General features: G+C 38.4%; 1 protein-coding gene across 1 annotated transcript; it reads right to left on the reverse strand.

Moving 5' to 3' along the window:
• Positions 1-2,102: 2,102 nt before the first annotated feature.
• LOC308268533 (vomeronasal type-1 receptor 2-like) lies at positions 2,103-21,212 on the reverse strand (the record flags this gene model as incomplete). Its single annotated transcript, XM_080703654.1, is given in 4 exon segments — positions 2,103-2,492; positions 2,494-2,562; positions 20,149-20,553; positions 21,201-21,212. Coding segments are annotated over 4 exon segments (876 nt in total).
• Between the last annotated feature and the right edge of the window lie 4,997 nt (positions 21,213-26,209).

Here is a 26,209-nt window from a genome sequence, read left to right on the forward strand (position 1 = left end):
CTTTTCATCAGTATATCCTCTGTAGGGGAAAACATTTTATAGAATGGATCATTTTAAAGATGGTAGGACTTACAGCTGTTGCCTCCATGGGAGCTGTTGCAGACATGGTATTGCATAATTCTATTCAAAATGAAAAGTTTGTAACTAATTGGCATAATCAATCTCATACCTTGTGGGAACAACAAGCTAGAGTAGTTCAACATTCTTACAGGGAATAAATAAGTTTAGAAAATCCCTCCAATAGATAAGAAATCAATTGATAGAAACAATATCGAGGCCAGGCATGGTGGCACACACTTGTAATCCCCGCGCTAGGGAGGCAGAGACAGGAGGATCGCAAAGGTTGGAAGCCAGCGGCACGTGCTGGCTTATGAGACCCTGTTTCCAAATTTAAAAAATGTAAAAATAGGTCTGGGAGTGTAGCACGGAGGCAGAAGGGCTTCCAGGAACCAGTACCACCAAAAAAAAAAAAAAAAAAAAAAAACAATACCGATTATCTATGAGATGTCATTACAACATGAGTCAATTTTGTGTTACTAATTTAGAATAGGATCAAACAAAATGTAAATGGGATTCTGTGTTCTCATTTGGCCAGCATTTCTGGTAATAATTCCTTGGATAGCACCACCTTAAAAAGAGATATCAAAGAAACATTTGCTCATGTACTCTCCTCAGAATATCATGATAAATTTTTCAATGCCTTAATCAATATTATGACTAAAAATACTTTGTCAAATTTAGTGAAAACACAAGATGGAATAGTACAATTGTTACTTATTGGACTATATTTTGTACTTATAGGATTCAGGTGGATGTGGAAAGCCCTATCCAGCTCAAAATCCTCTAGCCTTGCTCTCACTGCAGCCGCCATTCAATTTAACAAAAAGGAGGAGATGATGGAGGACATGGACTAATTCTGAGGAATGAAAGATTCCAAAGGAGTTAAAAGAGGGACTGGTGAAAGGTCAGATTCCCCCAAGATTCCAGGTGGAACTCCAGTTCCCTCCAGAATTCACAACCCAAGGAACCCCAGTGAAAGCAGGAACTTACCTTAATCCTTCACTGGCCACTCTGACCTCCCCCACCTTTGTTAGTTTGTTAGTTTTCTTTGATGATTTTAACTTAGTGATTTATGGTACCTTCCCTCTCTCTAACATTCCTCATGGTATTGCATGCCTGTTTTTCCCCATGAGAATGTGATACTGAACTTAGTTGGAAAATAGTATAAAAAAAAAAAAACCTAGTTTCAGAGAATAAAATTGTCAGTTGCACAAGAGGCAATTGTCCCTGTCCTTCATTTCAGGTCCCAGAGAAGAATCTCTACATCAGTCTCCCAGGTACCAGGATTATAAGTGTGGGCCCTGAAACATGGTGAAAACTCTATTTTTGTACTTCATTTTATATTATCTACATTTATTCCTCTACCACAAACATCTCACAGTATCCCTTTACTTATTTTTAATCCTTTTAGGACACTGGTGTATAACTAAGCCCTTCAGTAGTGCCTGGAACATGCAATGTGGGCACTGTTTTTACTCCAAAGCAGTTTCTTTGGCCAGTTCAGTCTAACATGAAATTAATGAGAGTGTGGAATGAGATAACGCATGCCTGTAATTTCATTACATGAAAGGATGAGACAGAAGGATAGGGGGTTCAAGGGACAACATAGTAAGGTAGAAATACTCTGAGCAACCTACCAAGACCATATCTCAAGGTAAAACAATAATAATAAAAGCCCCAAATACAATTTAGCATTTTCTGATTGCCAGATTTTAAAAAAGAGTAAAAGCAATCAGAAGAAACAGTTTTAACAGAATAAAAAAATGCATTTGTTTTCTTCAAAAATATAAGTTAAACAAGTAACCAATGTGAAAATTGTTAATTCAATATATGTGTACATTTATTGAACCTAAGGCTTCAAATGCAGAGTGTGTTTTAGATTGATATCATCTATGAATTCAATCTTGTGACGTTTGAAATTTTCAAGGGCTACACGGTATTTCTTTCTGCACATGAACCACTAGGGACCCTCCTCTGTTATAGATGAAACCCTGGGAGTGAGCTCAGTACAGAATTCTCTATATAAGGACAGGTAAATCTCATCAATGAAATTTAGATGAAAATTGGGCAGTAAATTTATTATTCCTCATCAGCAAAAAAGGGCAGATAGTTGGATAACAAGAAGATAAAACTGCAGTAATACCCTCCAAGCTTGAAATCTTCTCATGAATATAGAAGGCATAAAGAGTCATAAAGTTGTTAGAGCAATAAAAGACCACAAAGAAACCAACCAGCATGAGAATGGTGTAGGTGGCTTTGTGTTCAGGAGATTTCTGGGAAGAGAGGTGGAGGCTTCGGACATGCTGTGCTCTCCTGTGGTGTCTGTAGAGAAGCTTCACCATGTAGAGGCTGGTGAAGACCATAAGGGCCAAAAGCACAAGATCATAAGTCAACAGGACACTTATATAAGAGCCTGGGCTATTGTCAGTGATTTTGTCTAGTTTGACAATAAGCATGAATATACCCACGACCAACAAGGGTGAAATTATGAATGGCTTTCACACTTAAAATTATTGAGATATATAAGAGCATGTTGATAATCCAGAAAAAAAAGGAAAAAGGGAAAATCCATGCAGAGAGCTTACATTTAAGCCATTCCCACTGAGAGTTCCTGGGACTGATGGTGATGGCTTGAAATGTACTCAGTAAAGAGGTAGTGCTGATGGAAAGACCACGGGTCACTCTGTAGGAGAATAAAAGAGCCTGACAACCAACATCGTCCAAAAAACTTCTTACACCAAAGGATGAAGCTACATATTGTACCGATGAGAATATGATAGTCAGAATATTGACCAATGTCAGGTGTGCGAAAATGGAATCGATGGGCTTCTTCAGATGAGGTTGAATGAAGAAGATGTGCATATATATTCCAAAGAGCAATGAGTTCCCTAGCACACCAATGCAAATCTGAGCTATGAGGAAAGTGCCTAAGATTGTGTCACTTGGAACCACCATTGCTTTATTATAAGTAGTTGTCTCTGCTGTCATGGGGATGGAACTCAGGCCCCTGAGCATGCCATGTTGGTGCTGAACCGCTGATCTACATGCCCAGCCTGAGAATCATTTTCTTAATGGTGCTATGGGTAAACCAGGCCTAAAATGAAAAAGAATTTGATTATAATAAAATTATTTTAACAAGTGAACATACATTCATAAACATGTCCATTAGTAAGCCAAAGATGAAGAGGAGGAACAGAAGGAGAATGAGGTGAGAACTGGGGAAGGGCTAAATGAGTGATGTGTGCATGTATGCCTCTACCATCTTGTACCTTCTTAAGATGTATGATTTTAATCACCGATAAAAAGGTGAACCTTGTGAAGAATACATTTATTGACAGTTCAGAAGAAAGAATTGTGGTGAAATGACCAACATTCATGAATTTCAGGACCATATGTTACATTCCTAGAACCTGGACTCTAGGAACTCTTGAGAACAATGTATCTCAACAGAAAGTGAAGAAAGAAGGTGGAATTCAATATCCAGTCATGGAACTATACTGCATTGATAAGGAAAGCATGTTGTCCTATGTGGAAGACAAATTGGCATGCTATAAGGTATTTTTTTCTTCAGCGTATCAGATTACATTATTTTCACTTTCATTTTCAAATAATCTCTTCAGTGTTTTGAAATTACAATGCCAGTGAGGTTCAGTGTGATTTAAAAAAAATACATGCAAACAGCTCTGGTTGTGTTTCCTTACACAGTTCATCACAATCCCCAACTTTATTCTCTGTACATGTTAGTGGACTTTGTAGTAATATCTGTGTATAGTGCCATATTATTATGATGGTTTCCTTACTCAATACCCTTTCTTTCTCTAACTGACTCTTACCCATATCACTCCTACTATTCTATAGGTCTCTCACCAAATTATTTACATGTCCTTATGTTTTCTATTTCCTCTCTAGATTCTACACATGTTGAAAGAATACAACTCTGACACTACCTGATCTCACTTAGCACAATATTCTCTAGTTCCATCCATTGTCCTAAAAGGTCATTCTTTTTTCTTCTTTATGGCTGTATAGAATTACATTGTGTGTCTAAACCACATTACCTATATTTCTATAGTCTAACCTTTTTAAAGGGCATTATTCTTTGAAATCATGCAAAGTAACACATGTGCTAAAATTTCATCTCAGACTATTGTGCACACACCATTTCTCTGAGTTCATGATCATTACAGTCAACCAACATACCATTTTCCAAGTGGGGACTTTCTGCTGCCCCTCCCAAACATGGTTCAACTGTCAATGTTCTGAAACATCTGCGATTCTCACAAATTGATGTTCAGCAATTAGCACGTTGACTGTAGAGGCCAAGAATGCTGATAAGTATCCCATAGTACACAGAAAAAATCCCACTATAAGTCATTTTCTGGGCGATGTTCCACTCATATGATGTCCATAAAGACAGACTAAAAAGAGTTAATGTGTCTTCTTGACTTTTTTTGTGCAAAATCCACCCTTCACTCTGAACTTTATTTTTATTTTTTGGTACCTGGGATTGTATGCTAAAACTGTCTACCTCTGACACATCACCAGATCTATTTTTTTGGAAAACTGGGATTGCTAAGTTTCTGAAAATTTCAATAAGCTTCTGAGGCTGGTCTCAACATAATATCCTCCTGTCTCTGCTGCCCAAGCAATGGGATTACAGGTATGCATCACTATTACCCACCCAGTCTGAATATGTTTATTCTTTTGTGGAAGCAAAATAAGTGTGTTCAATATGACAGCAATTATGACATTTATTTAAGATATCATAAAAATTTATATTAAAAATGTCAACTATATGAATTGAAATTTACAGCTTTTACACATATGCAATATGCCTGAGGATACTTTCTTTTGCAATAGTTTTTCTATCCATCTATGGACTTTAAGTCCACCAATATCTCCATACTTAAAAAGCCTATATAAAAACACTCTCAGGCCTGGCATGGTGGTGCACACTTATAATCCCAGCATTTGGGAGGCTGAGACCAGAGGTTCATGGACAGCCTCAGCTACTTAGTGAGGCCATCTAAAACTCAGTGAGACCCTGTTTCAAAATAAAGAATAGAAAATGGGCAGGGGGTGTAGCTTGGAGGTCAAATGCCTCTGGATTCCATCCCCAGACCCCCCCCCAAAAAAAACACTCTCAGGTTATCTAGCTAAAGGGAGCATTAAAATTATTCATGAAACCCCCATCATGTAGCAGGCTACGTTCTTCACAATCATTTGTTCTTTCTAGTGACTTTTAAATTTACTTTTTATAAGCATAAATTATTGGAAATTGTGACTCTTCATATGGTGTACCAAAATGATCACAGGGGATCAGGCGGGGCACGCTGGACCCCAGAAGAGCCGGGGCCTTGGTCGCAGGACTCTGGGCACCAGGCTGGATTGCAAGGAGCATGCCACGCCCCTAGAGAAACCGGGGCCCGGTCGCAAGGCATCACAACATCGGCTAACCAAAGTCTTTTAATAATTATCAGAAATGGCACACAAATGTTAGGACATAAAAAACTGGCAAAGTCGATTCATGCTTTCCACTTAATTGCCAAAAAAACCACACACAGTCACTATGAAGTGTTCATCATTCCTTCTCAAGCACATGAAACAAGTACAAAATGTGGCCATACATCTAGTGCTTCAGTGGGAATCAACAAAATTCAAGAGTTAGTGTTAGCCAGGTATGGTGGCACATGCTTGTAATTCTAGCACTTAGAAGCTGAGACTGGAGTATCACGCAGGTTCAAAGCCAGCCTCAGCTACTTAGTGAGGCTCTCAGCAACTTAGTGAGACCCTGTTTCCAAGTAAAGTATAAAATAGGTCTGGGAGTACAGCCCAGAGGTAGAAAAGCTCCTGGGTTCCACCCCCAGTACCACTAAAAAAAAATAGTGAGTTATAAAAATATTAAAAAACATGATTATTCAGTGTGTTCAAAACTCTTTTTTAGTTAACATATAACAAATAAGATCCTATTTTGAAGATGAATTATAAAATGTCTATTCTGGAAACAAATGTGAAGACCAGGTAAGAAACCTTAGAAGAAATATTAGAATAGAAATACCAAGATGTATCCTAAAAACACAAAAGAATTTACATAAATGAGAGCAGAGTAATATCAGACAATTGAAAATGAAACCAAAAAACAAGGATAAATTCAGCTCATTGTAAAAAAAAAATAATGTATACACCTTTTGAGAGACTGTATCACTGCCCAATCAAAAGGCAAAATATGATCAAGATTAGGCCGGGTGTAGTGGTGCACACTTGTAATCCACACGCTAAGAGGTGGAGACAGGAGGATCATCCAGGTTTGAAGCCAGCCTGGCTGGCTTAAGAGACCCTGTTTCCAAATTAAATACATATGTGTGTATATATATATTAGTTCTGGGAGTGTAACCCGGAGGTAGAAGAGATTCCAGGAACCATACAACATTAAATGTAGTTCTAGCATCTGAGAAACTACAGATATTTTTTAAAAATATTGCCATTAATTATGCCAATTATTTTGGAAGATGGAGAGATGTGGACAGGTTCCTAGAAGACACACTTTACCATAGAAGAGCTGAGAACTGCAGGATGTCATGAATGTGTGAGGCTCCCAGAATGAAACTGCATGGTGAGAAAATCACTCCGGAGGAAACCCCAAGGCACACTGCAACAGTGAAGCTGGCCACACACACCAGAGAGAAAAGCATCTACACACAGTTCCTTAACAAACACAGAGAAAGCTTCTTGATTTCACACAAAGAAGCTAGCATGATCTTCACAGCAAAATGTCATAAATGTGCCTCGAAAAGTCTTCTGAGGAGAACACAGACTTTCTGATATAAATGAAAAACAAATCAACACAAAGTAACTATAAAAATGAATCTTGTGCTCTGCAAAAAGACTGAAGCAATGAGCAAGAGAATTATCCAAACACACAAAGTATGTTTAACATTAAAACTTCATTCAGATGATTACTGAAAGCAGAAGATTCAGGGAGTAAAAGTGTATAATCAATCTCAGTAGGAACATAAAATCATGTGACAAAATGCTACGTATTTAAATACCTAAAAACATTTTGGGTGATATTGGAGATTGAACCCTACTGAATTCGACCTCTGAGTTACACCCTCTGCTCCTATTATTTATCCTTTATTTTGAAAGACGGTCTCATTAAGTTACAGAAGGCCTCACTATGTTGCTGTATTTGGCAGTGAACCTGTGATCCTCCTGTCTCAGTCTCCCATATACTAGAATTACAAGCAGATGCCACCATGCCCAGCTATACTTAAAAGTTTTATGATGTCAAAGTAGAGAGAATTTGTATTACTATGATAAAAATAGCAATGTCAGTAATTTCATATTTTGGAGAAAATATTTAAAGTTCTCCCCATGAGATCAGATATAAGATATGCATTAAATTCCTTCTATTTGTAATTATTATAGAGAAGCTTCATTGTACATAAAGAAGTACAACCCATAATAATTGGAATGAAAGCAGCACTATATTTGATCATGGAAAAATTAAATTTTGTGAAGAAAAACTGTAGAATTATGTGGCTCAATTGAATTTATTTGAGAAATTTTCAAAGTTATTGAGAGCAAAGTTGTATAAAAGTCATCTATATTTCTATATTTAATCATAAAACTATTTTAAAATCAATCAACACTTAAGAATGACACTATCTAGCTGGGTGCAGTGATACGTATTTCTATAACCCACTAGAACTGAGGAAGCTGAAGAGGATCACAGGTTCACCACCAAGATTTCAAGTGATTATGTTCCAAGGCCAGGTTCAGCAACTTGGTGAGATCCTGTTTCATGGTAAAATAGTGATGAGGGTGTAGCTCAGATATTTAATGCCCTGGTTTTAATCTCCACTAATACACACACACACACACACACACACACACACACACACACACTTAAAGACACAATTTTAAATTATGTGGAACAATTTTAAAGGAAATAATCCTATAGAGGAGCAAAAAAGACAACCTAAATTAGGGGATGGGAGGGGGGAAGAAGGAAATTCTCTAAAACACACAATATACATAAACATATCAAAGTCAACCACTAAGCCAAGCAAGGGAAGGAGGGACCAGAAGGGAATGGGGTGGGAATTGAGTAAGGGTTAAATCAGTGATGTGTGCATGCATGTACACACAAATTTTTTACCCCAATATCATGTATGAATATAATGAACCAATAAAAAAATTTTTAAAACAAATAAATTTGATTAAATTCAATGACGTAGTTGGATAGCTGTAACAGATAAGGATTGAAGAAATGAAAGAATAAAATGGTAAAAGCATGTGAAGGAAAAAAGAGTATCAATCAACATTAGAAAATATAGATATATTATAACTGAAATATAAGAAAGGTAAATCTGAACGTAACTGGAGTCTCTGTGTAGAAGCACAGATAGGAAGCTGAGCAGAGTGGCAGGTCTCCTACCTCCCTATTGTCCTGAATACTGCAGAAGACTTATTCCAGGCATCCGGCATCCTGACACAGTGCAGCATCTCACAAAGGCAGCATCAGTGCAGCCAGGACTATATATCAAGGACAGGGTGACAGGACCTCTTCTCCCAGTGGATGCTGCCCCCTGTCACCTGCTGCCTCAGTCACCCTGCTTACTGTGCATCATTTTGATTCACTCAGGAGAGCTCCAGACCACTCTCCCAGATGCAAAGTGAGTCTCCTGGTGAATGATTAGGCTGACACAGAGGCAACATCACCCCTCGAGGATTGCCATTTCCCCAAGTTGAACTGCATTAGAAAGTGAACTCCAAGGCTTTGTGTTGGAATGTAATCTTCATGCAGCTGATGGAAGTTGAGCCAGCCCTGGATAGAATCCCTCTATAGAGCAGGACCCAGAGTGCACAGTTGCCTCTCTACCAAAGACATGTACAATTTTCCTGAAATATTTTGTATGTGTGTACATTTGCATCTATGTTCATCAAGAATATTGGTCTATAATTTTCTTTTCTTGAGAAAAATTTTTGGTTTGGGTATTAAAGTAATACTTAGTTTATCAAAAGATTTTGCAGAATCCCATCTTTTTCTATTACATTGAATACTTTATGAAGGATTGATTTTATTCTTCCAAAAAGATATTGTAGAATTCAGTTTGGAATCCATCTGAACCTGGAATTTTCTTTGATGGAAGGCTTCTTATTGCTATTTCTATCTCTTTACATTCTATTGGTCAGTTTAAGTTTTCTATATCCTGTTCATTCACTTTAGGTAGTTTGAATGTGTCTAGAAATCTGTCCCTTTTTTCCAGTTATATTGAGTATAAATTTTGAAAATAGTTACTGATGGTGATATGGATTTCTCCACTGTTTGTGGTGATGTCTAGTTTATTTCTTATTTTAGTAATTTGGATGGATTCTTTCTTTTGTTTAGGTTGGTTATGGATTTATCATTTTTGTTTATATTTTCAGAAAAATCAGCTTTTTGTTTTGTTGATTTTTGTATTTTTTCTATCATTGATTTTGTCTCTGATTTTAGTTATTTTATTTATTTCATTCCTTCTGTAGGCTCCTAGATTTGTCTAATTCTGACTTTCAAGGACATTTATTTGAATCATTAGGTTGTTTACTTGGTGAATATCTGGTTTTTTTGTTAGCATTCATTGCTATGTTTTCCTATCAAAATTGCATTCAAAATGTTTTATTGAGTCTTTATTTTATTTTAATTCTATAATCTGATTCTGTCTAATGGGAGTTCTATAAGTTTACTGGACCTGTGTATCAACCTCTTGCTCTATGTTTGGAAAATTTTCTGCTATTACTTCCTTGAAGAGATTATTGATCCCTTTGGTTTCACCTTCTTTTCCCTCCTGTATTCCAATTATTCTTAGGTTAGCTCTCTTAAAATGGCCCATATTTCTTCACTGTCAAATTCCTGCTGTCGGATATTTTTTTCTAAATCATAAACTATAAGCCAGGCGTGGTGGCGCACACTTGTAATCCCAGCATTTGGGAAGCTGAGACCGGAGGATCGCGGTTCACGGACATCCTCAGCTACTTAGTGAGGCCCTCTGCAACTCAGTGAGACCCGGTTTCAAAATAATGAATAAAATATAGGGCAGGGGGTGTATCTTGGAGGTAGAATGCCCCTGGGTTACACCCCCAGACCCGCAAAAAATAAATAAATAAATAAATAAATCATAAACTATGCATTCATTTTTGTAGTGAGCATCTTCTACGAGTGAGATTCTATTCTCCATGTGGTCTAATTGATTGTTTATACTTTGAATTGAGGCCTTTACTTCAATGATTGCATCCTTTATTTCTTTTACACTCTCTCTGAATTCTTTTTGAAGGTCCTTTATAATTTCTAAAGTTATTTTCCTGATTTGATCTTCTGGAGATATCTGAATTTCTGTGTTATCAAGTTCTGATGTTATGGGGTTGTGGGCATTCATTGCTCCATTGTTATTCCTCTTTCCCGTGACTTCAGAAGTTTGTGCCTTCTCTGGGTTCTTCCCTGGGTCACTACGACTTCACTTAGGTTGCTCTGGATCTCGAGTCTGTGGTATCTCAGTCACTACTACTCCTTTACTGGGTTGTATCACAAAGTCTCAGACCCAGGGAGTTCATCAAGGCTGCGCAGGACCATGGGGTGCCAGGCTGGGTGTTTTCACATGGGGAACTATGACTAGTGTGTGGTATCTCTGCCTCTGCTACTCCTTCACTCTGTTTGACTGCAAAATCTCAGACCCAGGGAGATTATCAAAGCTGCACAAGTCCCTGGGGGTGCAGGACTGGGGTTTCTCATTTAGGGGCCACAATTTGACTCACAGTTGTTGAGTGCGCTGATCTGGAGCTGTCTCAAACTTGGTGAACTCGCCGCCACCACTGGCAATATAGGGCTGCAGCCACACCCTCAGCCGTGAAGCTGTCATATTTCTTTTCTGGTTTTGAACTCCGTTCTGAGTCCCTGGAGGGTGTGTTGAGCTTAGCCACTGGGAATTTTAGGCATTCTTTGCGCTGAAGAAACTGCTAAATTACATCCAGATGTTCCGCAGCTGCTCACTTCAGCTCCTTGTTTACCTTTCCTCTCTGGAACCTGGCGATTTGTTGAGTCAGCTGTTCTGGAGCTGTCGCGGGACCGGTGAACTTGCCGCTGCTGCTGGCAGTATGGTCTTGCTGCTGCACCCTTGGTTTTGAGCTGCATTCTGAGTCCCTTTCTTCTCTGGAGCCTGGTGCTGCAAGGGAAGGTGGTGCCAGCCTGGCTAAGCTGCAGCAATGCGGGCTGGTTTGTTTTCTGGTGTCTGGCTGTTCTTCTAGCCTCCTTTTTCTCTGTCCCTTGTATTTACAGTTTTTATTTCTCTGCTCATGGTGTTTTCTGGCTATGAAAAGCACTGATTTTGTGGCAATAGAGCTCGATTGTTAGCAGGACTCATAAATGTCACTTTTCTTGGTCACCATCTTCCCGGAATTTCCATATTCTCCAATCTTGATGGGCCTAAGAATCCTGAGCTGCCACATAGTCGGGCATGGCTCCCTCCTGAACTTACTTCCCTGAGGGCTTTCTTATGCAAATGGAGCTGTAACTGCCTGCTGAATTAGGGACAATGCCTCCTGGGTGTGGCCATTCACCTAGCAGGCCTGCATGGCAGCTAGTTTTCTGGCTGAAACTTTGGACTTAGGCTTTTTCTTGAGCTCTTGAGAAACTTACCCATTCAGGCTTCCAATAGCTGCTGGAAGTTCGAGGCTGCTGAGGCCTGTGAACTGCCATAGTTTACATACCCACAGGGTGAACGTGGCCGTGGTTGCTAATGGCAATGCTTCCTAGATGCTGCTGCTAAAAGCAAGCTAGCTTATCTCCCTAGAACCTATTTCTAACTACAGAAAAAAAAACCTCACTACCATTTTATTCTTTTTTTTTTTTTGAAACCGTGTCTCACAGAGTTGCAGAGGGCCTCGCTAAGTAGCTGAGGCTGTCCATGAACCACGATCCTCTGGGTCTCAGCCTCCCGAATGCTGGGATTACAAGCATGTGCCACCATGCCCAGCTCACTACCATTTTAGAAATGGGTGCTGGCGAGCGTCTCCTGTTTGGGGAGCTTTCTGGAGGTAGGCTTTGGTCCTTTCTTTTTAGATTTAACTTTGTATAGGGCTTTTAAAAGAGTGCCCCATCTCTGATGTGGGCAGAATGGATGGGCACTCATTGGGTCTATCAGGCCTACACTATTTAATGGGGAATTTTCCTCTTCCCTCGAGATTCTGCCATAGCTAGTCCATGGCAGGGGTTTCTCCATGGTTCCAGAGAGCCCACTGGCACTGGCAATCCAGTCATCCACCAGGATCTGGTCTCATTGTGGTGAAGGTTACTGACCTTCAAGATGCAGTGGCTTTCGGGCCACATCAGCTGGAGTCGCCTTTGGCTCAAAAGATAGCCCTGCGTGGGTACCAAATTATGTAACAGGTTTGACACCCTTAGCACTAGGGAAAGCTAGAGGTTAGAATAAAGTACCACACCAAAGAGTGACATAGTGGGATGACCCGAAACAAAGTCAGCCCCACGTGGGTGCCATATAAAATATGTAAAGGTTTAAAAAAATGGAAATATAGAAGATAGTTATAGCCCCATGCCATTCAGGAGTGGCATGGGGGCTTGGTTTGAAAAAATTCACCCTCAGCCTTATTTTTTTATTCTTTTTTTTTTTTTTTTGAAACAGGGTCTCACTGCATTGCAGAGGGCCTCACTAAGTAGGTGAGGCTCTCTGTAAACTATGATCCTTCTATTTCAGCCTCCCAAATGCTGGGATTAAAAGTGTGCACCACCAAACCTAGCTAGTTTAATTCTTCTTAATGGCAGACTAATACTTCAGTGTGTGTACATGTCACCATTTCTCTATCGATTCTTCAATTAATGGGCAACCAGGATGCATCTAAAACTTGGCTATTATAAATTATGCTAAGGATGTACATTTTGGTTTTTATTTTGTTTTTTTGTTTTTTTATTTTAAATTTTTTATTGGTGCATTATATTCAAACATCATATTGAGGTAAAAAACTTGTGTGTACAAACATGTACACATCGCTGATTTAAGCCCTACCCAATTCCCATCCCATTCCCTCCCCGTCCTTCCTTCCCTTGCTTGGCTTAGTGATTGACTTCGATATGTTTAAGTACATTGTGTGTTTTAGAGAGATTTTCCTCTTCCCCCCCCTCCTTTCTCCTCCTTTAGGTTGTCTTGTTTGCTCCTCTATAGAATTTCCTCTTTCAAGAGTTCCTCCTATGACTCATTTCTCCCTAACTCTCACATATTAGGGAAAGCATCTGATTTCTTACTTTTTGTGACTGACTAATCTCACTTAGCATAATGTCCTCCAGTTCCATCCATTTCCCTGAAAATGATGTAATTGAGGTTTTTTTTGATGGCTGAGTAAAATCTCATTGTGTACATATCCCACAGTTTTGCAATCCATTCATCTGTTGATGGACATCTTGGCTGGTTCCATAGTTTGGCTATGGTGAATTGTGCAGCTATGAACATAGATACACATGCATTAGTTTGGTAGTTTGGTTTCTTTTCTTTTGGGTAGATACCCAGAAGTGGTATTGCTGGATCAAATGGTAGGTTTGTTCCCATTCTTCTGTAAATTCTCCATACTGTTTTTCAAAGTGGTTGCACTAATTTGCAATCCCACCAACAATGTCTTAGAGTTCCCACTTCTCCACATCCTCGCCAGCATCTGTTGTTGTTTGTGTCTTGAATGATTGCCATTCTAGTTGGAGTTAGGTGAAATCTATAATATTAGATGTTAACCACTAAACCAAGTATGGGAAGGAGGGATGGGGAGGGAATGGTGTGGGGATTGGGTAGGGGCTAACTGGGCAATGTGTGCATGTATGTCTACACAAGTTTTTATCCCATTATGATGTATGAATACAGTACACCAATAAAAATATAAAAAAGTAAAAATGCAAAATTATTTTTGTATTTCCATGTTGATATGGATATCCAATATGATGAGCGATAAAAATTTTGTTCAACTTTTAAATGATCATAAAATTGTTGTTTCTGTTGGTGTTATTTGCTGAAGTCATAGGACCTCATTGTAAAGAACCTAATTAGCATTAATCTAATGTTCAGTTCTCATAGTTGACTCAGCAAGCCTGAAGACTTTTAACATTATTATTATCCCTATGGCGATTAATTTTAAGTATCCACTTGACTGTATTCAGGGTTACATAGACAGATGGTCAGAATTATTTCTGGGAATATTTTGTAAGTGTTTCTAGGAGGAGACTGGCTTTTCAACAAGTGTACTAATAAAATATTTGCTCAAAAATAAAATAAAATGAAATAAAATCTTCCCTCAGTATGGGTAGGGAGCATCTAATCCACTTAAGGTACAAAGAAAAGAGAAAGGCAAATTTCTGTTTTCTCTTCAAGAGCTGGAACAACTTTCTCCTGTCCTTGGATGTCAGCACTCCTGCTTCTCATCTTTGAGCATGGAGATTCCTCAGAGACAAGGAAAGGAAACACTGTGTGACCTGAGGATACCACTGCATGGTATTTGTCTGAAAGAACTGAAGTTAGACTATAGTGAAGCAGATACCCATATATTTATAGCAGCACATTTCACAAGGGTCAAGTTATGGAACCAGCAGGTATATTCATCATCAAAGAAATGGATAAAAAATGTGGCATATACAAACAGTGGAGTTTTATTCTGCTATCAAAAAGGAACAAAATATGTCATCTTCATGAAAATGGATTGAACTTGAGAGCATTAGGTTAGGTGATATAAACCAGAATTAGAAAGTCGAGGGTCATGTTTTTTTCTCATATGTGGAAGCTAGGGAGAAAAATGGAAAAGAGGATCACATGAGATCAGAAGGGAGATTAGTATAGTGGAGGGAGAGGTCAGAGGAAGGGAGAAAAGGAGGGGAAGGTAGGAACTGGGGGATTAAAATAAATAATTTGTTTTGTCCATGTATGAATACATCACAATTGTACCATGATGTAAAATTATAACACACCAATAAAACTTAATTTAAACATCAAATACAACAAAATGAAAGAAGAAAAGAACCCTGGGTTCTTAGACTTCAGATGCAAGGACTTTGATACACACTTACTAATTGTCATGATTTTGGTCTTGGACTAGCAGTGGTACCATGGGTTTCTGTGGTTCTGAGGCCATTACACTTGAAATGACATTACACCATGAGTTCCATAGTTCTCAAGCCTTTAGGCTTGAAAAGAGTCACACCACCAGCATCACAGGTCTATAGCTTGTAGAAGGTCTATTATTGGATTCTCCACAATTCTATGAGCCAGTTTCCCTAGTAAACTTTTCTCTCACATCTATATCTATGCTTGTATATATTATATGGGTATGCATATTATACATATTGTAGATTCAGATGTGTAATGTGTATAAATGTATAAATATGGATACATATGGATACATACACACACACACACACACACACACACGCATGTATTTATTTATCTTTCATTGAAGCCTCTCTAACACAGTTCCCAGTCACCTTATGTTTATGCTGGCTATATCTATCAAAATTTACTATTTTAGAAATTAAAACTAAGAATAATTGAAAATACGAGAATAGAGGGAAAGATGGTGGATTAAAGGAAGGCTGCACTTCCCAGTTTCTCTAGGACTTGGAACTGAACCAGTGGCAATACTGCTTCTAAGCACAATAGTTGACTGAAGGAATTCATTGAAATCCAGTACTGGGAAGACAGAGTATCAGAGAGAGTTAGGGAGAAATGGGTCATAGGAGGAACTCTTGAAAGAGGAAATCCTATAGAGGAGCAAACAAGACAACCTAAAGGAGGAGAAAGGAGGGGGGAAGAGGAAAATCTCTCTAAAACACACAATGCACTTAAACATATCGAAGTCAATCACTAAGCCAAGCAAGGGAGGGAGGGACAAGGAGGGAATGGGGTGTAAATTGGGTAGGGGTTAAATCAGAGATGAGTACATGTTTGTACACACAAGTTTTTTACCCCAATATGATGTTTGAATATAGTGCACCAATAAAAAAATTTTTAAAAAAGAAAAAAGAAAAAGATTCTCTGCTTGGCTTCCACATTGGTCATTTTGGAAATTATGTGGTGTGGGGATCCTCTTCTCTGATCCTGTCTAAAGGGAGTTCTATAAGTTTCCTGGACCTGTGTAACGACATCTTGCTCTATGTTTGGAAATTTTTCTGCTATTATTTCTTTGAAGAGATTATTGATCCCTTTGGTTTCACCTTTTTTTCCCTCCTCTATTCTGATTATTCTTAGGTTAGCTCTCTTAAAATGGGCCCATAGTTCTTCAATGTCAGATTCCTGCTGTCTGATTTTTTTCTAGGTTATTAATTTTGCATTCGTTTTTGGAGTGATCATCTTCTAGGAGTGATATTCTATTCTCCATGTAGTCTAATTGTTTATACTTTGAATTGAGGCTTTTACCTCAATGATTGCATCCTTTATTTCTTTCTAAATTCTTTTTGAAGGTCCTGTATTATTTCTACAGTTATATTCCTAATTTGATCTTCTGGAGATTTTTGATTTTCTGTGTTATCAGGTTCTGATAATATGGGGTTGTGGGCATTCATTGCTCTATTGTTGTTCCTCTTTCCCATGATTTCAGAAGTTTGTGCCTTCCCTGGGTCACACAACTTCACTTAGGGTGCTCTTTATATCGAGTCTGCAGTAATCTCAGCCACCACTACTCCTTTACTGGGTTGTATTGCAAAGACTCAGACCCAGGAAGTTAATCAAGGCTGCGCGAGACTGTGGGGGTGCCGGACTGGGCATTTTCCCTTGGGGAGCTGCAACTAAGGTGTGGTATCTCTGCCTCTGCTACTCCTTCACTGTGTTGGACTGCAAAATCTCAGACCCAGGGAGATTATCAAAGCTGTGCAAGTCCCTGGGAGTGCAGTACAGAGATTTCTCCTTTAGGGGCCGTGATTTCACTCACGGTTATTTTGCCTGCTGATCTGGAGCTGTCACTAGCATGGCGAACTCACTGTTGCTGCTGGCAGTATGGCGCCACTGCCACGCCCTCGGCCATGAGGCTGGCATATTTCTTCTCTGGTTTTGAGCTCCGTTTTGAGTCCCTGGAAGGCGTGATGAGCTTGGCCACTCAGAGTTTTAGATGTTCTTTGCACTGGAAGAACTGCTGAATTATACCAAATGCTCTGCAGCTGCTTACTTCAGCTCCTTATTTACCTTTCCTCTCTGGAGCCTGGTGCTCTGAGGCAAGATGGTGCTGGCGCAATCCACTGCCACATTGCGGGCTTGATTTCTGGTCTCTGGTTGTTCTTCTAGTCTTTTTTTTCTCTGTCCCTTGTGTTTTCATTTTTTATTTCTCTGCTGATGGTGTTTTCTGTCTATGAAAAGCACTGATTTTGTGGCAATAGAGATCAAGTTTTAGCAGGACTTGTAAACGCTGCTTTTCTCGGTCGCCATCTTCCTGGAAGTCGCATTTTTAGAACATTGTCCTTTAGCACATTAATTTGGATCTCTCTGTCTCCTTCTCACCTGAATTTTGAACCCAGGGGTATTCTACTTCCAAGCTATATTTCCAGCCCTTTTTAATTTTTATTTTGAAACATGATCTTGTTGAGTTGTTGAGGGCCTCACTAAAGTGCTGAGGCTGGTTTTGAAACTGCAGTTCTCCTCTCTCAGCCTCCCAAATACTGGGATTACAGATGTGTACTACCACACCAGCTGTTCTGTTTTTCTACAATTTTGAGGTGCATCATTAGGTTGCTTATTTCTGATCTTATCATTTTATGTAGGTACTCAGAGCTACAAACTCTGTTCTTAAAACTGCTTTCATGATATTCCAGAGATTCTGGTACTTCATATTCTCATTTGATTCTAGAATGTGTGTGTGTGTGTGTGTGTGTGTGTGTGTGTGTGTGTGTGTTTCTGAGCATTGAACTCAGGAGAATTCTACCTCCAAACTATACACCAAGCCTGATTTTATTTTTTATTTTGAAACAGGGTCTTGCTAAATTTCTGAGGATGGTCTGGAATCTTCAATTCTCCTGTCTCAGTCTCCCAAGTACTGGGAGTACTTGTGACATCACAGCTGGATAATTATAAAAATATAAAAAATTATAGCCAGGAGTGGTGGCGCACACTTGTAATCCCCGCGCTTGGGAGGCTGAGACAGGAGGATCGCACAGGTTCAAAGCCATACTCAGCTACTTAGTGAGGCTCTTGGCTACTTTAGTGAGACCTTGTTTCCAAATAAAATATAAAAAATAGGTCTGGGAGTATAGCCCGGAGGTAGAAAGCCTCTGGGTTCCACCCCCAGTACCACAATAAATAAATAAATTAATTAATTAATTAATTAATTAATTAAAAAATTATCTTTTCATTTCCTCTGTGATCCATTCATCATTCTCAAGTAGATTATTCAGTCTCCATTTATTAATGTAATTTCTATGATTTTTCTTGATGATGACTTCTAATTTTATTCCATCATGATCTGAGAAGATGAAGAAACTAAAGCAATTTTTTTAGTTTGATAAGACTTGCTTAGTATGGTAGAACATGGACTTCTTTGGAGAAGGTTCCACCAGCAACTGAGAAAAAAGTGAATTTGGCTGTTGTTGGATAAATATTCAGTAGATCTCTGTTAGGTCCATTTGGTTTATAGCATTTTTTAAGTCTCCAGAGTCTTTACTACTTTTTTTACTTTATCTGCTGGTGAGAGAGCACTGTATTGAAATTGCCCAGTATCATTGTATGGGGTCCATCTGAGTCTTATTGTCCAACATGTTAGTTTTACATAAGAAGGTCCTCTGAGCTGGGCGTGGTGGCGCACACTTGTAATCCCCGCGCTTGGGAGGCAGAGACAGGAGGATCGCGCAGGTTCGAAGCCAGCCGCGCGTGCTGGCTTAGGAGACCCTGTTTCCAAATAAAAATGTAAAAATAGGTCTGGGAGTGTAGCCCGGAGGTAGAATGGCTTCCAGGAACCCCAGTACCACCACCAAAAAAAAAAAAAAAAGAAGGTCCTCTGACTTTGGGGACATAAATATTTAGTACTGCTGTATCCTCTACTTGGAGAAAACACCCCAGGGGAGTGAGGGGGAGGTCCAAAGGATGGTGGTGGTAATGGGGGAGAACTAATAAAGGAAACACTTCCATTGACATGATGTGCATATGTGAGAATAACAGTGAAAATCTCAATATCATGTATTGGTAAAGGGAAGGAGTGAAAAAAAGAGCTGGAAGGAAGCTCACCAAGTGCTATGTGCATATATGTCCCTTTCACTCTGAACTACATTATGTGAGATTACAATGCACTAATAAAAGTATATAAATATAGTATATAAAATACACTTATTTTTCTCAAGGTATTATAAGTTAAACCTGTAATCACTGTGCATTTTGTTATTGTGATATCTGTGTACATTTACTAAAACTCAAGCTTCAAATTCTGAATGTGTTACATATTTATAGCATATCTAAAGTCACACTAGAGCCAATTCAAAAGCTCAAGGGCCACATGGCTTTTCTTTTTGCACATAATCCCCATGGCTTTTCTTTTTGCACATAAGTCATTAGGGACCCTCCTCTTTTACAAATGGAAGCCAGATAGTGAGATCAGCCATGGAATTCTCTGAGAACAGGTTGTTCTCAGTAATGAAATTGAAGAAGTAAATCGGGAAATAATTTTACTATTCCTCATCAGCAAATATGGGCAAATGGTTGGATAACATGATGATAAAACCACACCAATCCCATCTAACCTTGGAATTTTCTCAGGTATATAAAAGGAATAAAAAGTCACAAGGTTGTTTGAGCAATGAAAGAACACAAAGCAACAAACCAGAAGAAGTATGGTGCAGGTGGCTTTGTGTTCAGGAGATTCTGCCTGAGAAGAAAGGCGGGGTCCCAGGACATGCTGTGTTCTCCTGTGGTGTCTGTAGAGGAGCTTCACCATGTGGAGGCTGGTACAGATCATGAGGGCCACAAACACCAGGTCATAAATTAGTATGACACTTAAAAATGAGTTTTCTTTATGGTCTCTGAATGTTCCAGATTGACAATAAGCATGAGAATACCCAGGACCAACAACAGTGAAATTGCCAATGGCTCTCACAGTTTCAATGATGTGGATATAGATCAACATGTTGATGATCCAGGAGAAAAGGAAGGAGGGGAAAATGTATGCAGGGAGTTTAAACTTAAGCCATTCCCACTTAGAATTCCTGGGACTTATTGTTATCGCTTGAAATGCACTCAGGAGAGAGGTAGTAAATATGGAAAGACCACGGATCACTCTGTAGGAGAACAAAAGTGCTTGACAACCAACATCATCCAGAAACTGTCTTACTCCAAAGGATGATGCTACATAAGAGAGTGATGGTAATATGATAGTCAGGATATTGACTAAGGTCAGGTGCATGAAAATGGAATCGATGGGCTTCTTCAGATGAGGTTGAATGAAGAAGATGTACATATATAACCCAAGGAGCAATGAGTTCCCCATGACACCAATACAAATCTGAGATATGAGGAAAGAGCACAAGACTGTGTCACTTGGAACCACCATCCTTTGCTATTAACAGTAGTCTTCGTTGTGATGCAGATGGAACCGACAAGGTAGGTTCTGTGTGCAGGCAGGTGCCATACCACTAGGCGCTATACCTGTAGCCCTAGAAACATTTTCTTAATGAGGTTTTAGGTAAATCAGGCCTAAAATGAAAAATAAATTGATGTTATAAAATTATTTTAACAAGTAGATCTTATCAAAGAATGTAATGATTGACAATTCAAGAGGAGAAAAGGGTTGTGAAATGTCTAATATTCAAAAATATCAGGAACAGATGTTATACACCTAGATATTCAGAGATTCTTTAGAACAATATATCTCAGCAGTAGGTGAAGAACAAAGGTGGAATTCAATGATAAATCCCAGCATAATAGCGTATTGATCAGGAGGACATTTCCTACATGAAAGAAAGATTTGCATGTAACATGCATTTTTCTTCAGAGTAGCAATTTATATATTATTTTTAAATTTTTATTTTTATTTTAAAAATAATTTTATTAGTGAAATGTAATTACACATCACAGTGAAGTTAACATGATAGAAAAATACATGCAAAATAGCTCTTGTGTTTCCATCCACATCTCACTCCACTCCCTCACCTCACTCTCCATGGCTGGCAGTCAATTGGTAGTAATATCTGCATATATTGCCATATATTATTGTTTCCTTCCTCAATAATTTCTCCCTCCAAACTCACTCCCCTATATCTCTCCTACTAATCTGCAAGTCTCTCTCCACATTATTTATAGTCCCTTTTGTTTCCTATATTCCCTATAGATTCTACATATGAGAAAACACATAAAACCCTTGACCTTCTGGGACTTTCTCATCTTACTACTATATGAGATATATCCATCTAGTTCCATCTGTTTTCTTGAAAATGACATAATTTCATTCCTCTTTATGGCTGAGTAAAATTTTATGTGTGCACACACCATTTTACCTATATTTCTAAGTTTCACCTCTTAACGAGCATTACTCTTATAATGCATACAGAGTAACATGTGAACTTGAACTTCTTCTTAGAGTGTTATCTACACGCCATTCCTCCAAGTGCATGATCATTCATTACAGTCATGTGACAAAGCATTTTCCAAGTGGGGGCTTTCTTTTACCCCCTCCCAATCCATGGGTCAGCCACAATGTTCTGACATATTTTTTGTCCTCAGTATTTGGTACTCAGTAATTGACATGCAGATGATACATTGATGATAAATATCCCACACACAAACCCTGATAAATCACTTTGTGACCCTTCAGTCTGAACTTTTTTTAATATGGGGGATTGTACCCAGAGACTAACTACCTCTCAGGCACATCCCCAGCTCTATTTTAGTTTTTATTTTGAAACAAGGAAGGTCTCACTAAGTTGCTGAGCATCTTCCCAAATTGCTGAAGCTGGCCTTAAACCTGCGATCCTCCTGTCTCATCCTCACAAGCACGGGGATTACAGGCATGCACAGCCATGCCCAACGAGTCTGAACATTTTTAAGCTTGTTATGAAAACAGAATTAGTGGCTTTACAAATGTAGTTACAGTAGCAGTAAAGTGTCATTCATTAAAGTTAATATCGAAATTCATAAGGTTAATATCTCAATCTGTGTATTGAATTGCACAGATTTTTTTTTTTTTTTTTTTGGTGGTACTGGGGTTCCTGGAAGCCCTTCTACCTCCGGGCTACACTCCCAGACCAATTTTTACATTTTTATTTGGAAACAGGGTTTCCTAAGCCAGTGCGCACGGCTGGCTTCGAACCTGCGTGATCCTCCTGTCTCTGCCTCCCAAGCGCAGGGATTACAAGCATGCGCCACCACGCCCGGCCTGAATTGCACCGATTTTAAATGTATAATTTGCCTGGGAATACTTTCTTCCATTATCCTGTTTTTCTATTACCTGAAATAAAGTCTTTTCAGTGAAGATTCCAAGATGGCAGATAGGATTGATGCAAAGCTTAGAACTCTGTCAGATAATGGACCTAAAAATGTAACCCCAGTACTTTAAAGGCTGAGACAAAAGGACCACAGGTTCAAATCCAGCCTTCGCAATTGGCAAGACCTTGTTTCAAAACAAAAAAAAATTTTTTTAATGTTGCAATTATCGCTGAGAGGTAGAATGTCCCTGGGTCAGTCCCCAGAACAACAAATAAATTTGAAAGAAAAAAAGAAGAAAGAGAAAGAAGTTTTTCCTATCCTTTCTTGAGATAAGAGATAAAATATGGAAATGTTTTTTAACAATTACAGAATTATTAAGAAGACTAAGCCATCAAACTCTGATGTTTAGAAATGGCTCTTGGTAAATGGGTATTTGATAAATGAAGCAGCTGTTGCAAAGGGGCCAACAAGGGCTATCTTCTGTGCTGAACTGTAGATGAAGGCTCAGTCTGGATCACAAAGTTTGGCGTGGCTGTGGGCAGCCGAGGAGGACCAGTGTTTCAGGCCTTGAGCCAAGACCAAGATGGGTGGAAATCATAGTAACATGGGCCAGGTGCTCTCAGGCCAAACTACTACAGGCAGAGAGCGAGAATTTCCTATCCCCCGCCCCAAATACTGTAGACAACATGAGTCTTAGACCAAACCAAAAGGAAGTTGAGAAAAGATTCAAATGATCTAAATGTGACACACCCCTACATCCAGTGTGCTAAAGAGTAAAGGGAACACAATCTACACCACACAGAAGAAAGAAAAGCCCACAATCACCGACGGAAGAAGCCATCTTCCCTGAAACTTCACTACGAACAATACCCAGTCCCCATTCAAAGTGATAAATATTTTGGGGGCTTTTCTGTTCCTTTTTTCTTTTGTTATTTTTGTTTTTGCTTTTGTTTATATGACATTGTTTAGGATATACTTTGGCTGTTGCTCTTAGTTGGTTTTCCTTCTTTTACCCTCTTTTATTCTTTTATTTTTTAACTTCTTTAATTTTTTGTTTATTTTTATTATGTATTTTAATTCATTTTAATCCATACACTTATTTGTTTAGTTTGGTTTTTGCTTGTTTTTTATGTTCTTTTGAGGTTTTATCATTTTTTAACATTGCCTTTCATATTAATCAATATGTATTATTTGGTGCTTTCTTCTCTAGCTGGTTTTTCTGACTTTTTTTCTTTCCTCTTTATCTTTTTCTCTCCCTCTTATTTTCTCAAATGTTTGTTTTGCTATTGATGTCATGATAATCATTTTAGCTTTCCCTATTTGGTTCTTCCTTCTTTTGGACTGGCACTATTTCCCTAGCTTCTTCCTCCCTTCCATTATACAAAATAATATTCACATGGAAATAAACATTGAACCTGGAGGAAAAATTCTGAGCTCAAAGGCTGGACTTTGGGAAATGTGCACTCCACAGTCAGGTGCTTCAAACACCGTAAGGGCAGAAAACAATCAATCAACCCCACCAACACGCCTAGAGTACCATGAAGGGGCACTGGAGCAGGAGGCTGAACTCCCCACAAAATGAAAGGAAGCACAATTAAGGTTCTGAGCAGCATGCCCGCATCAACAAAACAGCCAAATGAGGAGAAACAAGCTTTCTGAATAGAGTACACATCCTGCCAAGCCCACACAACAGCCAAGAAAAGGCCACCTATCAAGCAAGACACTTAGAATTTTCAGAAATATGACATTTCGTATGCATTTAAAGAAATAGAGAGGGCTGAATTTAAACACCCACTTACAAGAACTCAATGGTTAGAGATTAATTCATCCCCCACCACTTGCCTCACCAAAAACACTACTAAACAGAATATTCTTGCAAAAAGGGAATTTGTATAAAGAAAGAGAGAAAGCAGGAACCACCAAAATACAATTGCAAACAAAGAACCCTGAAAACATAGGAAAAGTATCCAAGAAGAGTATAATAAATCATCACAGTCCCATAACAGTGGAAGTCACTGTTATAGAACACAAAAGACGCCAGGCGTGGTGGCACACGCTTGTAATCCCCGCACTTGGAAGGCTGAAACAAGAGGATCGCACGGGTTCAAAGCCAGCCTCGGCTACTTAGTGAGGCTCTCAGCAACTCAGTGAGACCCTGTTTCCAAATAAAGTATAAAATAGGTCTGGGAGTATAGCCCAGAGGTAGAAGAGTGTCTGGGTTCCACCCCCAGTACCACCAAAAATAAATAAATAAATAAATAAATAAATAAATAAATAAATAAGTAAGTAAGTAAAAATTAAAAAGGAAGGCAAAAGATGCCAGACAGAGAATTCAGAATTTTTATTTTTTATATTGTCAAAGTTCTTAAGAATGAAATCAGAAACGATATTCAGGACGTGAAACACCATGTAAATAAATTGAGACTTTAGTCAAGAAGCAAACAGAAACTCTAAATAAGCTGAATAAATACAAAAAAATACTTCAATTTAAGCTAACACCAACAGACTACAACACACGGGAAACAAAGTCTTAGGCTTTAAAGATAATATATTCAAAACTAAGTAATCAGTGAAGAATATATAAAAGACAGTACAACAACAGGACCAGAATATTCAAGAAACATGTGATAATATCATATGTTCAAAATAAAAGAAATTGGTATTGAAGAAGATACAGAGTCACAAGCCAAAGGCATTAAATATCTCTTAAGAAAAATAATATTAGAAACTAACCAAGGTGGTAACTGATAGGGACATCTATATACAGAGGCCATTGAGAACCGAATTAGACAATATAAAAAAAAATCTCATCTCCACACCACATTATAATAGAAATGTGTAACATAGAGGCTAAGGTGAAAATGCTAAATTCAATGAGAGCAGAAGGTCCAGTGACATTCAGAGGTAAAGAAATAAGAATTACTCCAGATTTCTTAACCCAAATTTTGAGAGCCACACCCTTAAAGATAAAAGTTTCCAACCATAATTGCTATATCTAGTCACTATATCCTTCAAAATCAATGATGAAAAAAAACCTCCTCCACAATAATCAGAAACTAAAGGAATTCAAGACAACCATGCTGGCATGTGAAGTCATTCAGCCAAGCCCAGTGGCACATTTCTATAATCACAGTACTTGTGCAGCTGAGACAAGAGGGTTGCAGGTTCAAGGCCAGCTTCAACAACTTAGGGAGTCCACATTTCAACATTAAAATAAAAAAGCCTACAATGCAGCTTAGTGATAAAAATGATACCAGTTTTAACCCAAACATAGATGAATGAATAAATAAATAAATATTGATGTAAATTATTCCAAACAGAAATATGACTATGAAAGACCTAAATTTGTACATCAAATAGAATGGAATTCTCAAATATGTATTAAAGTCAACTAAAAATATCCAGTTGCTGTTTTTTTTAAAAAAAATCTCAATTGTTTTAAGGCAATGAGAAATTTGAAGAGCTATAACAGATTACATAATATCAAAAAAATGAAAGAATGAAGATAGCAAAAATATATATGAAGAAAAAGGTAATTACAATAAAATGAAGAAATATAGGTGAATTATAACTGAAATACTAGAAAAGTGATCTGAATATAACTGAATCCTGTGTCTAGAACCACAGAGGGGATTAGGCAGTGACACATTTCCTACCTTCCTATTATCTTGAAGACTGAGCACTGCAGAAGTCTTGCACCAGGTAGATGGTGTCCCAAGATAGTGCAGCATCTCAGA

This window comes from Muscardinus avellanarius (genome assembly GCF_963383645.1).
Source record: "Muscardinus avellanarius genome assembly, chromosome: 10".
In the NCBI taxonomy this organism is placed as follows: Eukaryota; Metazoa; Chordata; class Mammalia; order Rodentia; family Gliridae; genus Muscardinus; species Muscardinus avellanarius.